Source organism: Pieris napi, chromosome 14 (genome assembly GCF_905475465.1).
Source record: "Pieris napi chromosome 14, ilPieNapi1.2, whole genome shotgun sequence".
In the NCBI taxonomy this organism is placed as follows: Eukaryota; Metazoa; Arthropoda; class Insecta; order Lepidoptera; family Pieridae; genus Pieris; species Pieris napi.
The window spans coordinates 12379212-12396471 of record NC_062247.1 but is presented as its reverse complement, the minus strand read 5'-3'; the positions used below and the strand labels follow the sequence as shown (position 1 = coordinate 12396471).

General features: G+C 38.8%; 1 protein-coding gene across 17 annotated transcripts in view; it reads left to right on the top strand.

Annotated features, from left to right (window-relative positions):
- The window catches only part of LOC125056031 (NUAK family SNF1-like kinase 1), a 30633-nt gene extending 13630 nt beyond the window's left edge, over positions 1-17003 (top strand). For 2 of the 17 annotated variants that reach the window (XM_047658849.1, XM_047658848.1), the window contains exons 4-29: positions 1025-1133; positions 1820-1928; positions 2509-2628; positions 2981-3113; positions 3326-3404; positions 3606-3744; positions 3952-4063; positions 4292-4418; positions 4584-4677; positions 5103-5291; positions 5371-5482; positions 5696-5785; positions 5859-5968; positions 6501-6619; positions 6844-6944; positions 7050-7200; positions 7278-7412; positions 7545-7748; positions 7834-7893; positions 8353-8464; positions 9025-9125; positions 9279-9305; positions 10842-10883; positions 10999-11075; positions 12259-15661; positions 15945-17003. In XM_047658849.1, the coding sequence (XP_047514805.1) occupies positions 1025-1133; positions 1820-1928; positions 2509-2628; positions 2981-3113; positions 3326-3404; positions 3606-3744; positions 3952-4063; positions 4292-4418; positions 4584-4677; positions 5103-5291; positions 5371-5482; positions 5696-5785; positions 5859-5968; positions 6501-6619; positions 6844-6944; positions 7050-7200; positions 7278-7412; positions 7545-7748; positions 7834-7893; positions 8353-8464; positions 9025-9125; positions 9279-9305; positions 10842-10883; positions 10999-11075; positions 12259-15661; positions 15945-16005 (6116 nt within the window). In that variant the 3' untranslated portion in view covers positions 16006-17003. Of the gene's footprint in view, positions 1-1024; positions 1134-1819; positions 1929-2508; positions 2629-2980; positions 3114-3325; positions 3405-3605; positions 3745-3951; positions 4064-4291; positions 4419-4583; positions 4678-5102; positions 5292-5370; positions 5483-5695; positions 5786-5858; positions 5969-6500; positions 6620-6843; positions 6945-7049; positions 7201-7277; positions 7413-7544; positions 7749-7833; positions 7894-8352; positions 8465-9024; positions 9126-9278; positions 9306-10841; positions 10884-10998; positions 11076-11546; positions 11769-11791; positions 11884-12258; positions 15662-15944 lie in introns of those variants that run through there. The other 15 variants (XR_007117981.1, XR_007117982.1, XM_047658853.1 and 12 more) reach the window with 15 other exon arrangements.
- The last annotated feature ends 257 nt before the right edge of the window (positions 17004-17260 follow it).

Sequence of the window (17260 nt, the reverse complement as noted above, 5' to 3'; positions counted from 1 at the left end):
CAAAGCGACTTTTAATCTATTCTAAATTATAAAAATTACATAACTACGGAGTTGCTAACGTAACAAATTTTCTAAGTAAGCTAAACTTATTTACACGAAAGGGATTTACTCTTATTTAGATGAGATTAGTTTTTGTTAAGATTTGAATAGAATATAAATTTTCACAATATTTCTGAGCAAACAGGTCAATGTTTCGGTGATTTATGGTAACATAAGCTTGGAAGAAATTTAATAGTAATACTTTTGTGTATTCAAGTTTTCCTACAGCTAACATAAATGATATATAGATTATATATATAACAAAAAACTATTATACTAAACCTATATCTTTAAAGATGGAATTCATAATATATACATATATACAAAATGTTCAAATGTTTACGAAAGGAAAAAATATATACATTTAACTAAGTAATACATAATTCTGCTGTGGTGTGGGATGGTGTGTGAGGGTATACGTGAGAATGTGTATGTGTGCTGATGATGCAGGTGATGTAGCGCTATGGATATTCTTATTACTCCTTTTAAGTAAGTATATTCCGCGATAGCTTAAACAAGTCAATGTTTAAATAGTGGTCGTTGTATGACCGGGCTGCGGGATACAAAACTGAATGTTTTGCATAGTTGGTGTTGATGTGAGGAACGCGAAACAAAGCACGATTATGATTTTTTGTTAATATGGGTGTGTTTCGATTGAAGTGATTCTAACCAGTCAGTTTTTGTCAAAGTTATAAATTATTTGTATGACACGTAACTAAATTCCGTCTCCCTAGAAATCTCGAGACAAACAGGAAAATTAAGATAATTTTGGTTGTCACTTAAACTAAGAATTGACATTATTTCATGCTAACATATATACACAATACACATTGATTTATTTATTTATTCATCTATAACCGATTATTTCATTATTTGAAAATGAATGTGTACATTTATGGCTATATATACAAATACATTATGTATTTAATGCGAGCGCGTAATAAGTAATGTTTTAATTTTACTTATATGTTCTTTTTTGTTGCAGTATTTGAAAATAGTGAAAAGATGATTTTAGTAATGGAATACTGTTCGGGTGGTGAACTGTATGATTATCTAAGTCAAAAGAAAGTTTTAGAAGAGGACGAAGCCAGGAGGTAACTTTTTTTCAGTAGTCTCTATCTCTCTTTTTTTATCTTTTATATTTCTTTCTTTATCAGCGCGCATTAGGCTAGCGAAATTCAGGATTTCAACCGCGCGTCTCCCTTCGTCCGCTCTAGTGTCTAGTGAAACAAACGTGTGCCTAAAATTCGCGTGAGATGAGACGAATACTCAATACAGTGTTTCGCGGAACAGAAATAAAGTAAACGCCAAATGTTGTATATTTAAATAACTCGTAAGATATACAATATATATTAAAATCGTTAGTAACAGCTCTCGGCCAAACTAATGTGCTGTAATTCCATTTTTGGCACCATAATACTCGCCATGATTGAGGAGAGAGGTTACTTTGTGTTTTGTATCAAGATATTTATATTGTATTTTGTTTTTAATTATTCAAGCATTTAAATTATAGTGAGGGATCAATACATATTAATTCAAGCATCACATACTTAGATATACAATCAAATCTATGATGATTGAGTGATTTTGGTTAGTGCCCGCTCTTAAGTTCTTTCTGCTTAGAGAGATTCCAATGTCATAACACGTCTCTCTTTATTCTTCAGAAATTAACCGCGAAACTTTAACCGCAAACTCCTATATTTTTATTTCTGCAAGCTAAGCTTCTGTAGTTGAAGTTGCCATTTTCTGGTTTAATACATTGGAAGTGTGTTATTTGCAGGTTATTCCGGCAGATCGCAACCGCTGTATACTATTGCCATATACATAAAATCTGCCATAGGGACTTAAAATTAGAGAATGTTTTACTCGACGAGACTGGTAGTGCCAAGGTATAGTCCCCATATTGTTTGATAAATAAATTTATATTAACTTGTTTAAGTTGCAAATGTATGCAAAATAAATGTGTATTTAATTGTCATCATCACATTTAATTTTCTCATATTCTACATAAATATCATGACGAGGCAGAATACGAAATTCCACCCGTATCACTTCGATGTCTGTCGTTCCACAACTGAGCGTATTTAAGTGGAACCAGCTGCCCACTGAAGTATTTAGGAACAAATTCTAATTCGGAAAGAAAAGACCGTACCAATTCTTAAAGGCAGCAACGCACTGGCGAGCCATATGCCCGTTTTCCTCCTGTTATTAAAAAAAAAAACGGGTAGAGTATGCTAAGAATCGATTTCGCTTGCACTCGATGATTTCTACATTTATTATAGGTGTATTTCCTGTACACAACTAAATGTATTTATAAATAACTTAACAGCTAATTAGTTAACAGGACATTATAGTTTATGTTAAGTCTGCGACACTACACCGAATTATCAAACCGCTAATAAAATGAAACTTCCATACTCGAGACACTTCAATATAACAGAGAACAATAGATTTTTATTCCATTTTCAGATCGCAGACTTCGGTCTTTCCAATGTGTTCAAAGAGACGTCTCTGCTGGCGACATTTTGCGGGTCTCCTTTGTACGCGTCGCCGGAAATAGTTAAAGGCACTCCGTACATCGGACCCGAAGTAAGTCTTTATTCTGTCATCCAACCTGGCCTTGTCATTGAACAGCATTGGATTAGGTTCGGATCAAAGTCAAAGTCAAAAATCATTTATTCATATAGGTAACACAATGTACACTTATGAACGTCGAAAAAGAAATATACATTAAATGCTTCTAATTTTACATTTACGGCCAGTTCTCAAATCAAGGGCGTAGAACGGAAGAGAAGAACCGGCAATTATCTATCCGCCACTCTTTCTTAACATTCAACGAAATCTTTAATGAATTACATAATTCACTGTCAGAATATCTGACAGAAAAAAAAGTTGATTTTAGTTACCATTAACATGTCCTGATAAAGTTGTTTACCTCCAGGTTGACTGCTGGTCCCTGGGAGTACTCCTGTACACTCTGGTGTATGGGGCGATGCCCTTCGATGGCTCCAATTTCAAGAGACTGGTTCGTCAGATCAGCAACGGGGATTACTACGAGCCCAAGAACCCGTCTTGTATGTAATTTTTATTTAAAATTCTTGATATTGCTTAATTTTTAAGTTTTATTTTTAATTTAATGAATTGTCTATAATTATGTTTAAATAAGGTTTCATGTGCCTATGTTTGTTTGGCCGGAATCTAATTTCATATCGACTATAAAAGTTTTGTTGGTTTGGCAAAGTTATTCCTTCGACTTTTAACTAATAGATCTGTTCAAATATTCCAGCTGCATCTCCTCTGATCCGTGACATGCTCACTGTGGACCCTTTGAAGAGAGCGGACATCGTTTACATCTGTGACCATCCGTAAGGTTTTTTATTTCCTAAGAAACATTCCAAGTCTCTCAAATTTTTCTTAGTTTTCTAACTCTCGATATTTTATAAGTTTTCAACTTTATTATGTAACGTCGACTATAAATAGGTGCCGAGAGACTTTGGTAACCAACACGTCTCTCTAGGCCACGTTTTACAAGTAGGGCGAAAAAGTAATTTCTGTAATATTCTTAGGTGGGTGAACCTGGGCTGTGAAGCGTCATGTCTGGAGATAGCGGAGGCCTTGGCAGCCGAGACTCCGGTGCGACTAGACCTGTTGCTGTCCTTGGCACCTGCGGCTGCGTCAAACACTAATAGCGTGGTTGTTCCAGAGGTACGTACGTGTACATGTACGCGTGGACGAATGGATCTACGTAACACTAGTTATACAAGAATTGGTAGTAGTAGTTATTAGTGATTTCATCTTTTTCGCTTTTGACAACGATAATGTTATTTATTTGTTACAATTAAATAAGAATTAGACATTCGTATTGATTTATTTGAAGGCATTTTATGGTATGTTATATTGAAATATTTGCAGCAATCCGAGCTGGGTGGTCCGACAGAGAGTTGCACTGACCTCACCAGTTCTACTTCGATGGCAGTGGAGCCCAGCAATTCTGCTGAGAAACGGATATTGGAACTTGTTGCAGGTATTATTTACGTGCCAAAGTGCCGTTCATTAATAGCAGGCTCTAGCTTTTCATCTATTTTGCTCTTATTCTTTTTAAGCGGTAAGTCATTTTCTCATTCAATTCACGATCCTGAATTGTGAAAGCTCTCGGCCAAATAGTGCAAAAGTGAAAAGCTATAGTGGTGCAAGCTGTCAAATTATTTGTTAAATCCATGAGTATTGGTTGTCAAGATTAATTTTTTTACAGAGGGCGGCGAGGATGCCATAAAGCCTTCCCCGACGCGCACGATAGTGGCGGCCGCAGACAACAAACGCAAGCTGGAGCTCGCCATGTCCGGCACCGGCCTGCAGAGGAAGAGGGAACGCGTTGCCAGGTATTTTAACATTATTCTGCTTTTTTCACTTTCATCAATTTTAAGTCGGCCTTAAATTATTATTTATCTAAATTAAATCTTGAAATTGCCGAGAATCAATGGCCCAAAACGTTTTTGATCTTCAAGTAAATATAATAATATTAACCTATTGATGAATTTCTTTAGTTCTGCAAGCTTAGCTGGTGCGCCCGCGCTGCCGGAAGAGGCCTGCGTTCCCGACGAAGACACTGCGGGGCTGCAAGATGGTTCTAGTGGTGAAGTAAGTCAAAAAGTGCTTTTTAAAGTTAATAGTTATGGTGAAGATATTGCAAAAACGGAAAAAGTTATTTTATTTTGAGAGCTATCTCGAGATGGAACTGCGCTTGGAATTGAAAAATTTGTATTGAGGAAAGCTATATTCTATTTATTTAATTAAATAAGAAAGCTGCAATGCAAATCAACAAAATACGTTTTCAAAAAGAAGATTTACATAAAGCGACAATCAGCATTTCCAAATCAACAGTAAATGCGAATTAACCAAAACAAAAACTATAAAAAGTTAAAAAATAAATATACAAACTACAAAAGAGAACGTTGTCACGAACAAGACACAAACGTATACAATTTGCTCGTCGGTCACAAGTGTCAATCGATGTGTTTTGTAATTATTTACTGGTATATAAAACCACTTGTATCATTTTCAAGATGCCTCAACACTCTCTGAAGTCATCGGCCACCATCACGATATCTCCCACTCCGGCCGCAGTAGAGTTGAGCAAAGCGCCCACCGAAGAGGTCAAACGTGCGCTAAACGATGAGATAAAAGAAGAAAAGCCTAAAGCTAAGAAAGTCCTCTCCAAAGTTGACATACCGGAGAAGCAAAACGAATCTAAGGTATATTGCCTCTGCAAAGTAATTTATTTCCAAAGATATTAATGTATACGTTGCCTAATACGAGTGTAACGAATTGCAGGTGGAAGATGGCAAGCCATCCGTGGCGGCCACCGCAGACAAGCTGACGTCCTTGACCATTTCTCAGCCGGCGCCCGCCTCCGCTCCCGTCAAACCGAAGAAGCTATCTATAGGTTCATTTATTTCTTAATAACTTCTATTTCAGTTGACAATAACGTACTAAAACAGAATTATACTAAATAATTTATAATCTATGAGAGCGTATTACGTCACGCAATTTTTGGAGATTATTGACCCCCCCCATGTAACGCGCCGCAACGTTTTTCTGTACCCAAGTATAGTAAAACGTTAAAAAAACCAAAATATATTGGAATACATTATTTCAGGAGGTCACGTGGGCAGCTTCAAGGAGCAGTTCGAGAGACGAGCGTCCCTCACCACTCCGCCGGAAGTCAAACGGACCGTCACCAAACCCGGTACGTGTTTATTCGAACAAAAGTCGATTTCTTATATATGTTGCATATTATTGATATATAAATTTGTACGCAGTGGTGTCGAAGATCGCGAAGCCGAAAGCCCAGAGCGAGGACCGGGAGTTGAACAAGCCTCTGGACAACGGGACGGTGAGGCTTCAGCAGATCGGCATTGAGCCGTCGCCGGTGAGTTGTTGTCTTATACGTTACGGGCTCAAGTGATAAAATACTTTAAATTTTCTTTCTTTTCATTTCTTTAAATTTCTTAAAATTAGTGTACGAGTTATTTTTTCATAATAACTTGATAATGATGGTTTGACAAGGTTTATGAACCGTTTCAGATTATATATTAGTGACTATGGAAACTATACAAATTGTTATTTTTCATTTTTTTTTTCATGGCGTCCCTCTGACGTCTCATGCTTGTAAACAGGTGCTAATTATTATATTTTGATCAACATCTCTTTGACGAAATTAAACTCCACGACAGTATTAGGATGAGACATATTATTTACAAAAATGCTAAGTATGTATGTATATATAATATGTGTGTGTTTTGTGTCACGTGACTGGAACACCAAAATGATTAAAATATAAATAATATTTGTTTTTATAAATTCATGATTATTTATAAGTTATTTCACTCTATATCGCTTTTTAAAGTTATGTTTTAAACAGTTTTTCTTAATGACACTTTATTTTTCATACTGTTAAATAGTCGGTGCCGTTCGAAGAGCCTCAAACGCAAATGAACCGGGGTGGAGTGAAGAAGACAGAGAGCGAACCCACTCACCACACACAAGTCGACCCTGCGGTCTTGCTTCAGGACGCCAGGAGGTGATGAATTGTTTATAATATATTATATTCATTATTTAGAGAATGGCTAAATATATGATTGTACATTGAGAGACTTCGCTAAATGATAGACTTGTTTAATTTTTGTTACAAAATGTGTCTACTTAAATTAGTTAATATTATTAAAACCCAAACGTACACCTTTTCTAGATACAAGAGTTATTGACACATTCATCATCATATTCATAATGTTATTTCATTATCAGGAGTCTCCAAAGTTCGATGGCGAAGTTGGCAGAAGAACGGGCGGGCGAAGAGAACAGACGTCGCGCCGCAAGAGACATTATTTCCTCTGCTATCAGGACGGGTGAGTGTTTAATTGTTTGGGTCATGGGCCTTTCGATTTTTGCCTCAACCGTTTACTTAATTAATGTTCACCTTTATAAAGAAATAAACGATTGACGTCTTTCAGGCAAGCCTCCCGTGCCCTACGGCAGGTCTTCGTCAGCCGGAGTGACGTCGCTGGCTTCTCCGCCGTCCACTCCCCCCGCGGCCCCGCCCTCCGCCTCTTCCAAGGTCTTCAAAACGGAGGCACACCATCGGGTGGAGGATCACCGCAATAGGTATCACTTCACGCAAATTTAACGCCGTTAATCGTATCCTAAATAAACGACTGTCAATTAACGATATTCCTCATCAGGGGCCCGTCAGTGGAACGCATAATACCGATAAGTGTGGCGACGGAAGACAGCCCCACGTCCCCGACGTCTCCGTCCACGAACGCGCACGTTCCCACGCACAAGCCCGCGCCCAGGTCGACGCATACGCCACTTAGGTATGAAACTGTCAAAGTACACACTTAAAAATGTAAATATGTATCTAGATAATTTTGACAGGCACAACCTTAATTTATATGTATTAATTTATTGAAAGTAATTAAATTAAAATAAGTCTATGAATTTTTAAGACGTCTGGCGTCAACGGAGTCGACGGGCACGGGCGAGCCCAGTCCCAGCACGGGCGAGCCGATAAAGAAATCGGCTCGGGAGTTCATTATACCCATTGCGGTGGAGGGCAAGGGGTACGTCACACCCAGACAACGCAGCCTCGAGCCCGACGCGTCGCCTTCGCCTAGGGTGCATCCCCCCCGACTTACACCTCGGCGCATCAGGTACGTTTTCTTTTTCATTTCTCAATTTAAACTGTATTTTAATAGTATCGCTGAATAGTTATATATCTTATTTTTTAATTTACAGTAGCTTAGTAAGTGGCGGAGAATCGGAAGAAGAAGATGACACGCATATGCATCGATTGAGGTGAGGTTATAATGAAGGACGGGATAATTTTTTAGTTATAAAAAAAAAATATTTTTAAGTTATGATAGTATTAATTTGGTATAAAGAGCAGTGTTGACCTAGAAGCTTTAGCGTGCGTCTCTCATCCCTGAGGTCGTAGGTTTGATCCCCGGCTGTGCACCAATGAACTTTCTGTCTATGTGCGCATTTACGATTCGCCGGCTTGCCTTAGACCCAAAAACTGCTTGACGCTGTGTGTCAGGCATACGAGGCCGATCACTTCGTTGCCTATTAGATTGACAAATGATGCCCAGACCCAAAAAAAAGTTTGTAGCGCCACTGATTTATTTTATATTAATTTGGTATTAGTACGTTATATTAGTCTAAAAGCCGAATGAAACGCCCGATGTCGAATAATGAACCATAAGGTTGTGGTATTAGCTTACCACCAGTTTGATAATATTTTGCTTATAATTCCAGATCAAGCCGCTTGGCTCGAGCGGAATCCGTGTCCTCTGGCGAAGAGGACGAGGAAGATGAGGGTTTCCATCTCTTGACAGCTGAAAACCTCTTCTCCACGCTGTTACACCGAGTGAGCGCTCTTTTTTTCAAATTTAAAACAGTTTAAATATTGTGTAATAACACTAGTTATTACATATTACACAATAATTGTAATAATTAGGTATATTTACATATCTTAAGAAGTTGAAAAGAATGTAAAGATCGATTTTATAATAAATATACAGATCTTTAAAATGAAATTAAAAGGATGTGGTATATAACCATATTTTGTCCATCACCGGAATAAACCCGAATCAATTACACGAATCTATCAAATTGTTAGACCTCCCGAAATGTATTTATATTATTCAAAAAGCACTTTTATTAAATACGGCAAGAATAACCTGCAAATTTCAAGATAATTATGCATAAAAAAACACCCAAAAAATCAATGTTTTAAGATAAACGTGTTCTTTATAATCAACATATTCAGAATACCATTGGGGTAACACAATACCCTTCGAATTATGGTATTATAACTGTCTCGGGTTTCGGCAAACATATCTGGCGCTCTGCAGAACCTCGGCAAGCCCAATGGCAACCTAGACGTGTTGTTAAAACTCATAATGCACAATCAATGCTCCTCACCAGGTTCGCGCGTTAACTCAGCGGTTGAACGGCGAAGAAGGCCCCGGTTTCGCCCAGCACCCGCACTCGCTCTTCAACAACCTGCATTCGCCGTTCTTCAATAGGTAACTCACGAATTAAGCTTTGGATTGACCGATGGACAGGTTTTCCTTAACTAATTGGAATTGAACGCACTAATTTCATAATAATTGCAGGTGACGTTTTGCTTACTTATAAGTTTTGTGATATAGCTACTAATCGTGATTTTTTGCATGCAGCCCGCACTTGCCGAGGAGGCATTTCATGTGAGTACAATTGTGGTAACATAAGAAGGCCGATTCGATAGGTCACTTTTGACATCTATATTCAATAAGGTAACATCGTAACGACAGATTTCATATTAACGTAACAATGATAATAAGGTAATTTTACTAATAAAACATTTATACTAATGATTTCGCTTCTAAACTGAACGTCGTTAGAATGTTGCGTCAGTGTTCTTGTTCGCTTTAACCGTTGTTAAATTGAATCGAATGCATCGACATAAATGATATTTTATGTTTAATTATAATCGTCTTTTTCGGTTCAAAGTTACTTTATTTCTAAAAGAATTATATTAACTTAGTGATATAATTTACATTTTAACTAGATTAGTTATGTATATCGTGTTATCAAATACACGGTATCGTATATAAAATAGCAATAGCTGAATTTTACTCGCTCTGCAATATTAAGATACAAACTATATAACTTCGTGTAAAATTGATTAGCTAAAGTAAGGAAACAAAAATTGTTTGTTATTTTTTATCGTACTATAGAAAATAAAATACCTGTAATTACTTTTTCGTAATAACTGAGTTCGATTCACTTTAGTCGGCAGTTTAAGCAAGCCACCTCACACTAAAACTGACGAATGCAAATGTGATCTATGAAATGGCCTACATGCGATGACATAATACAGGCACACAAAATGAAATTATACCCTTTGCATAAACTAAGATTTTTATTTCGTACTAGACTCTGATTTTTAATTCCGTATAATTCTGACATTTCTTAAGTTTTCCTACTAAAAAAGTTCTCCATCGAAAAAGAGACAAATTTGACCCATTTGAGGGCAAAAAAATAAATGCTACATATTTTTATATTTTACCTACAAAAAGGTTCTAAATACAAAAATAACAAATATTTCAATATCACGAAAAATATATGGAATTAACTTTAATTACTTAATTTATTCTTTAGATGGCATCACTGCCTACCAATTCCAGGTGTAGTAAACCTTTTCAAACAAAATAAAATGTTATCTTTACTTGTGCGTTTTTACTGTTTGTGATGAAAAGGGACGTAACACCACTTTTAATGTTGAGCACCGTACTTAATAAAATGGATACATTCACTAAGAAATAAAATGTATGTATAAAGACAGATGTTCAGACTCGTATTGAAATTGAAAAATGTGCCCGGCCAAAAAGGTTTATAATCTCTGACATGTCAAAAAGTGATAGCTGTCAGAATTCTACGTAATTAAAAATCAGAGTCTAGTACGAAATAAAAATCTTAGTTTATGCAAAGAGTATAATTTCAGCTTGTGTGCCTGTATAAGTTTGTAGATTGTGTAAATTTGTAGATTATAGACGACAACCCTATTTACCTACAATTATTTAACTGAATATCACAATATGATGAAATTAAATTCTTTTATGGCTTTCGTGAAACTTTAAGTAAATATTTGAAAAAAAATCTCTTAATTACGTAAAATATTCGACGAAAACGGCATGTCCAGACTGTAGGCTCACAAGGAACATATAACCTAATTAAAAACCTGGTACATTTCCATGCAGCACACATAGGTATACGGAAAGTAAAAGGAGTGTATCGGAGACGTAAGTTCAATTTTCGGAGCTCGATTATTACCAATTTACCATATAAACTATTTGGCCGATGCCGATCTGGTTATCTGGATATCTGGTTTAACTTAATTCAACATTGTCTGTGCAGGCGCGAAGGCTGGGGCTCGCGAGACATGCAGTCGCCGTTCGAGTCCATGTTCAACAAATCGCGTCAGACGCCGCGCGGTGAGTATTCTTCCCGGTAGCTGTGCATCGCTTGAGTACCGGAAAACGCTGCCGATACCTAAAGCTTCACGTAGGTCTCACCCGTGCACAACTCACGGCACGTCAGCACGCGCTTTGGCTGTATTTTTTCGAAATTTCTACGTCAGGTTTAAAAGAAATTCTGATCTGATTTACTGAACGAAATATATCGGCACAACTAGAGGCTATTATTGACAACGGCTGGCTTCTTAATCAATTAACGATCATTCATTCATGACTACAGTTCGAGACCGACGGCTATTTACGATATTAGTGGCGTTTTCCTTTGAGTGTTTTTTATTAACGTCGATTTTGTCGCAGCGGAACATAACAATTCTCGGAGTTGCCATGTTCCGTCGGGCATCAGCGTTTCACTTAAACCCTTAACAGTTTAATTTAACCGATTTGTGCACCGTAGTGTTTTAATGTATTCAAATAGCATTCTCTGTGCAGGTATTGACTTTTCTCCTACCCGCTAACAATAGCAGGAAAATGTTGCGTTGCTCTAGATTTTTGTAGTAAATTGCATGAAGCGCACAAGGCACTCGAGGGGTCGCTCGACCCCGCGTAAGCCGCACGCGAGCCGTGCGGCGTACGTGATAAATGTGTAGATAGTGGATGTGGTGGCACGTAGTGAGGGAAGCGGGGGGAAGTGGGGGCAGCGGCTCGACGTAGTGAAGTGAGGTTTGTGGTTGCAGTGGGGTTGCGCGTTACTCTGCATGCTCCGACCACTTCACTCCACGGCGGACCCGGCGCCCGCCGACCCGCCGCCGACGACACGCAGGAATAGGTACTCGCCCCTTTATTTACTCTCGTTTTGTGTTGCGCTTCTCGCGATACGGCCGCACTTGACTTTTAAGATCGCTGTTGTGAGAATGCATTTTTTTGCAAAATCAAAATTCAAAAGCAACATTTTAATGCATCACTTTCGTTCTTGGTTTGCGATGGCTTAGTTTGACCTAACTTCCGGTTTTTAATTCACTCGATTTTCATTAACTCCTAACACAAACTTAACGAAAAAACGAACGACATAACCGGCCTTAAACTTGATCTATTTCCCTGGTCGACGCGACGGGTCGCATCGGAATAGAGCACTGTAAATACGCATAGCGTCCCCGCGAGCGTTCCGCATGATCGAAATGGTGTGTTTCCTGTTGCTTTGCAGGTAGTAGTAAGAAGGGCAAAGCGCGGACCGGCGACGGCGACGACGAGCGTGAGGGCGACGCGGGACTAGATCTCTCGGACCTCGACTTGAGCTCGATTCGGTTCTCCGAGCGCGAGATGCGCGCCCTGTCGGGCCTGACGCCGGCGCTGTCTCGGCGCCTGCAGCGGCAGCTCTTGCGGCATCTGCCGCCCCACGCCGCTCGCTCCTTGCGACGCACGCTCTCTCTCGGCGCCGACCGATCCGAGCCGGCGGACGACCCGCGAGAGGCCCCCGCCGCCGACGACGCACATTCGCGAGAACCTCCCGACACCGAAATCGACGACGACGTCCCGCGAGCTTCCGCGTCCCAATTCTACACTCTGCCGCGTTTGAGACGACGGTCTAGCGCGTCGCGCGAACCCGCGTCTCCATCTTCCGCTCTCGCCGACGATTGTACATACAAAATGGCGGCTCCGCGGGACTCGAGCGGATCGCGCCCGGAGTCCCGCGGCGCTACCGATAGACCTCTACTGAGTAAATATTTATCTGAAAGAACGACTTCTCTAGACGACACGTACGCGTCGGACGGAGGCAGTCTAGTCACCGACCCCAGTTATATCGCTGCGTACGGGTCGCCCGCTTACGGTAACTCGACGGGTCCAAATTTCAGACGACATTCCCTGAGATTATCCGGCGATCGTCCGAAAAAACGTATTTCCAGATTCCTCAGATCAGATTTCTTCGAGTCGCCCCCGGACGAAAGCGTTTACACCAAACACAAAAAAGAAAAAGAATTGGAAACTCAAAAAATATTGAAAGAAATAAGGGAGAAGAGAAGTAGAGCTTCGGACGGTGCGGCGACGACCCCCACTGATGCGAGCGAAGGTCCGAATTATATAAGCGAGGATGTGACGCGCAAGTGCTTGTCACCTACGAGTATTTTAGTTGGTAAAGATCGAAGTAGATCAACCACGCCTTTCTTTCCCAGTTTAGATAATATTAAGGAAAACGCAATTGATTCATCGACTTTACTGAAAACGAAAAACATCTGCAATGAAACACGAGACTCACATATCAGGAATAATAACGAAAACGCGACTAACCAAGAAACGAGGATAGTCCGACCTAAAAGTTATCCAGCTAAAAGCATCAAAACATACGAGACTAACAAAACCGAAAGTGAAAGAAAATCAAGTAAAGAAATCGAATCTGAGAATAAGCATATTACATCTAGGGAATCAAAATTATTAAGACCTAAAAGTTACCCGAATAATACGAATATTTTAAATAAAACTAATTCCAACCGCACGACTAGTAAAGACGAATGCAAAAGTTCCACCCTAAATGAAAACCCTTCCCCTACACCGGAAGCAAAAACTGATGTAGAAGTTAGTTTTAACATAACACTGCCTAGAAAACCAAAACCTACCCCGACGAGCAATTCATCAGAGGTTGTCACTCAAAGTGAAAATCTTAACGCTAGAGAGGATAAAACGAAAATAGATAATGGTTCATCAAATCTTGTTTTGAAAAAGTATAAAGTAGTTAATTCCACACAGAGAGAAATGTCTTCAGCCGTGGATCAAAATACATTAAATGAGAGTGTCGTGGACACTACAGATGCTCTACGAAAACGAAATTATCCCAATTCCATAAAAAATAACATCTCAAGTAATGGTTTTACTCGAGATAATAGTATTCCTAAAGATGAGTCAAAAGAAGAAAAGAAGATTGTAAAAAAGAAAGTTATTAAAAAAGTACCTTCGAAGTCAAAGACGACTGAATTAGGAAACGACAAGAAACCGAATGATATTAAATCTTCAAATGATAAAAAAATTGTCGCTAAGAAACATAAGGAAAAATCACCTGAGGATAGTAAACAAAATAATGTTACTAAGAAAAAGTCAGTTTTACAATCGATAGGTCACAAATTAGAAAAATTGACTTCTTCAAAGTCTAACTCACCTGAGAAAACATACCAAAATAGCTCGGTAAAGGCTAGTAAAAAAGAAACTAGTAAACTACGAAGGACACAAAGGGAACACTCCGTTCCGGTCGAACCGCCCACAGAATCGAATCTCATCAAGAGAGCTGTCACTGTCACAGATGTGGCCGCACTGGAAAACCAAAGCAGTACACCGAATAAAACGACAGTGTCTAAAGTGTTGGGATTATTTAAGAAATTTGAACCTAAAGAGAAACAGCTGAAACTTAATTCAGAAAATTCACGAAACAATGTTGATGAACAAAGCATTTCTGCAGAAAGTGATATCGAAAAACCTCAAAGACCATCGTCCCTGTTATTGAATGGCGTGAGTAGTAAAAGTAATAAATATAATAAGACTAGTAGCGATATTTGCACCGCCCTTCCTACTGATGATGATGAAAAATTAAAGAAGAAAGAGGAGACGAAGAGCATTCGTAGCACACTAAAGTTGGACTTTTCAAAACTTCCTAGAGTGAAGAAAATAGTTCCTACTAATCCTGTGATAGAACCTCAAATAATGGATACGTCAATGGACAAAGGTAAAGTTGGAAAAAGTGAAACAAATGGTGATTGTATAGCGGATGGAATGGCCAAGTTAGACTTGGGTGATGCCTTAAGTAGAAGTAGATCTAGAAGTAGATCGATATATTCTAATTCTGATGTTAAATCCGATCATAGCGCTGAAATAAAAGAGAAAACCCTTATCTCTCCCAGCAGTCTTTATCCTATCCGAAGTCACGATTCGACCACCCCAGAGAAAGAAGACGTCGGGGATAGAATACGCAGAAAAAGCTTTTACTCCAGATTTAATGAAAAGAAACAACGAAGAAAAAGTAACTTAGTCGGTCCCGGCGCCGTCGAATACGATCCCGTGGCTCGAATATACTCGCACTCGACCGATAAATACGACGCTTCCCCCACTTCCCCCAATACGTATGACGTTTCGCCCGGCTTTTCCGTTTCTTCGGACGCGTCTCCTTCGACCGACCGGTATAGGTCCTCGCTCGCCGACCTAGCTCGAAATAATTTACGATACGATAGCCTCAACGACAAAGTAGACACGTACAGATCTCTAGACAGGAGCGACCTAAGAAAATATTCAGGAACACGAAGCTATCTCGACTACGACCAACCGTCGTCTCACGGCCAGAATAGATATTCCAGAACGAAATCACTGTTGGAGACTTCGGACGGCCCCGACACTCTCGGCCTCAGCCTTTTGAAGGAACCGCACAAGTATAACAGGACGAACTCTCTCTACGCCCCCGGGAGCTACGCCACGTATCGCCCTAAGAGAACCCAACTCAACTCTGCCATAATATTGAAAGAGAGCGAAAAGGAACCGAGCCCGGAAAACATTCTTGAAAAAATTCGCAATAGAAAGTACTCGATCAGAGTGACGAGAAAGTCGGCCCCGGACAAGGATTCCACGTCGAGGTGTGTATTTTGTAATTAATATTTGTTTCGTAAATAATGAATAACTCTCGAAAAGTTTTTACTTGATGCACGCTTCTCGCTTTGTATTAAATTGACAGCACTAATGCTTTAGGTTTAGAGATTATATTTTGATATCCCCTAGAGACTTTGATTTTAAAGTAGTTAGACTTAATATTCGTGACACACAGACTACTTTCTTTCGCTCGTGTATCTCGCAGTAGCGTCTCGTATTTCTCTGGATATGCAGCCTGTCGTCAGCTAGAGTGACGTGGATATGTTTCAGACCCGCTGGCTCACCTCAAGGCGAAGGCGACGGTGCAGAACGCTCTGAGAAAGGCGACTGAGAGGCGTTGACGACGAGTCGAGCGTTTCTCTTCTGTTTTATTTATAAGCCCTTCTTGAATCTCTTCTAGGTAATTCATTGTTTCCTATTGTCGATCTGAACTCCGAGCGTAGGGACATCTTGCCAACGGTAGAAGTCGCTTGCATTTTCATAGTTAGTACTTAGACTAATGCACATTGAAATCTCTTTAGTGACAAATTAGGAATTAATATCGGTAAGTGTTCATCTCATAATCATTTCTCGACTCATTCGCTTCCTTCAATGCGTTTGATTGTCGAAGCGGACATTGTTTGACGAACGAATTGGAATTGTAGTATTCTAATCGCCAAATACACTATAATATATTCAATGAATTTTGTATATGTATATCTTACGCCAAATATTTATTCTTATTACCATTATATTATACACTAATGAAATTAATTGATAGTTATCGAATTGATTTGCTAAAACAGTAAGAATTGACTCACGTGCCTTTACGCGACTGGATTTGTCGAAATATGTAACGCGAGACGAAATAAACGCGTGTCTGCACAAATGATGTATTTATGTATTAATTACTCGGGTGCAGCGATTGGATTTAGTTTAACTATTATCAGAAAGTATTGTTTGCTAAGTCAAGTAACAGATATCGAATAGAATGGTGCTTAGTTGAAGATTTTCGTAGAAATTTAACGTATTAAGTCTTATGTAAGGTAGAAACAGTGTTCTCTAAGGAAATATCTATTTTGTTGACCGTTCAGAAGTATTTTCAGTAGTTTTAACTTAATTTGTTGCCATTTCATTGTTAGGTATACGATTTAATAATTTTTAAGAAATAATTTATCATTTATACTCATATTTATTTGTAATCGTAACGTATTGCGCTATTTATTTGTGTGAGGTATAATACTGTTTTCGTGGTCACGGTTTTGATACTTTGAAACTGTGAAGTGTTGAATAATATTGTAATTCCCATCATACGTTTTGTATTGAATGTCAATAAATTATATAGTTGAAGTTTGTTTATTTTTAATACTATCTTCCCTTATCTTCGATTTTATCCCCAAACAAACCGCTTTATAATGTAGATAAGACAAAACTGAATTTAAAAAATTCATCTGTTGTACATGAACTGTTGTGGCTTAGCAAATGACATTTATCCCACCAAGTCTGTGCATCAATGGAGTTTTCTTTCTATATTGGTATTTAACTCTTACGGTTGTGGAAAAACATTCTGAGGAGACCGAAATGCTTTAGAGCCAAAGAAAAAATCT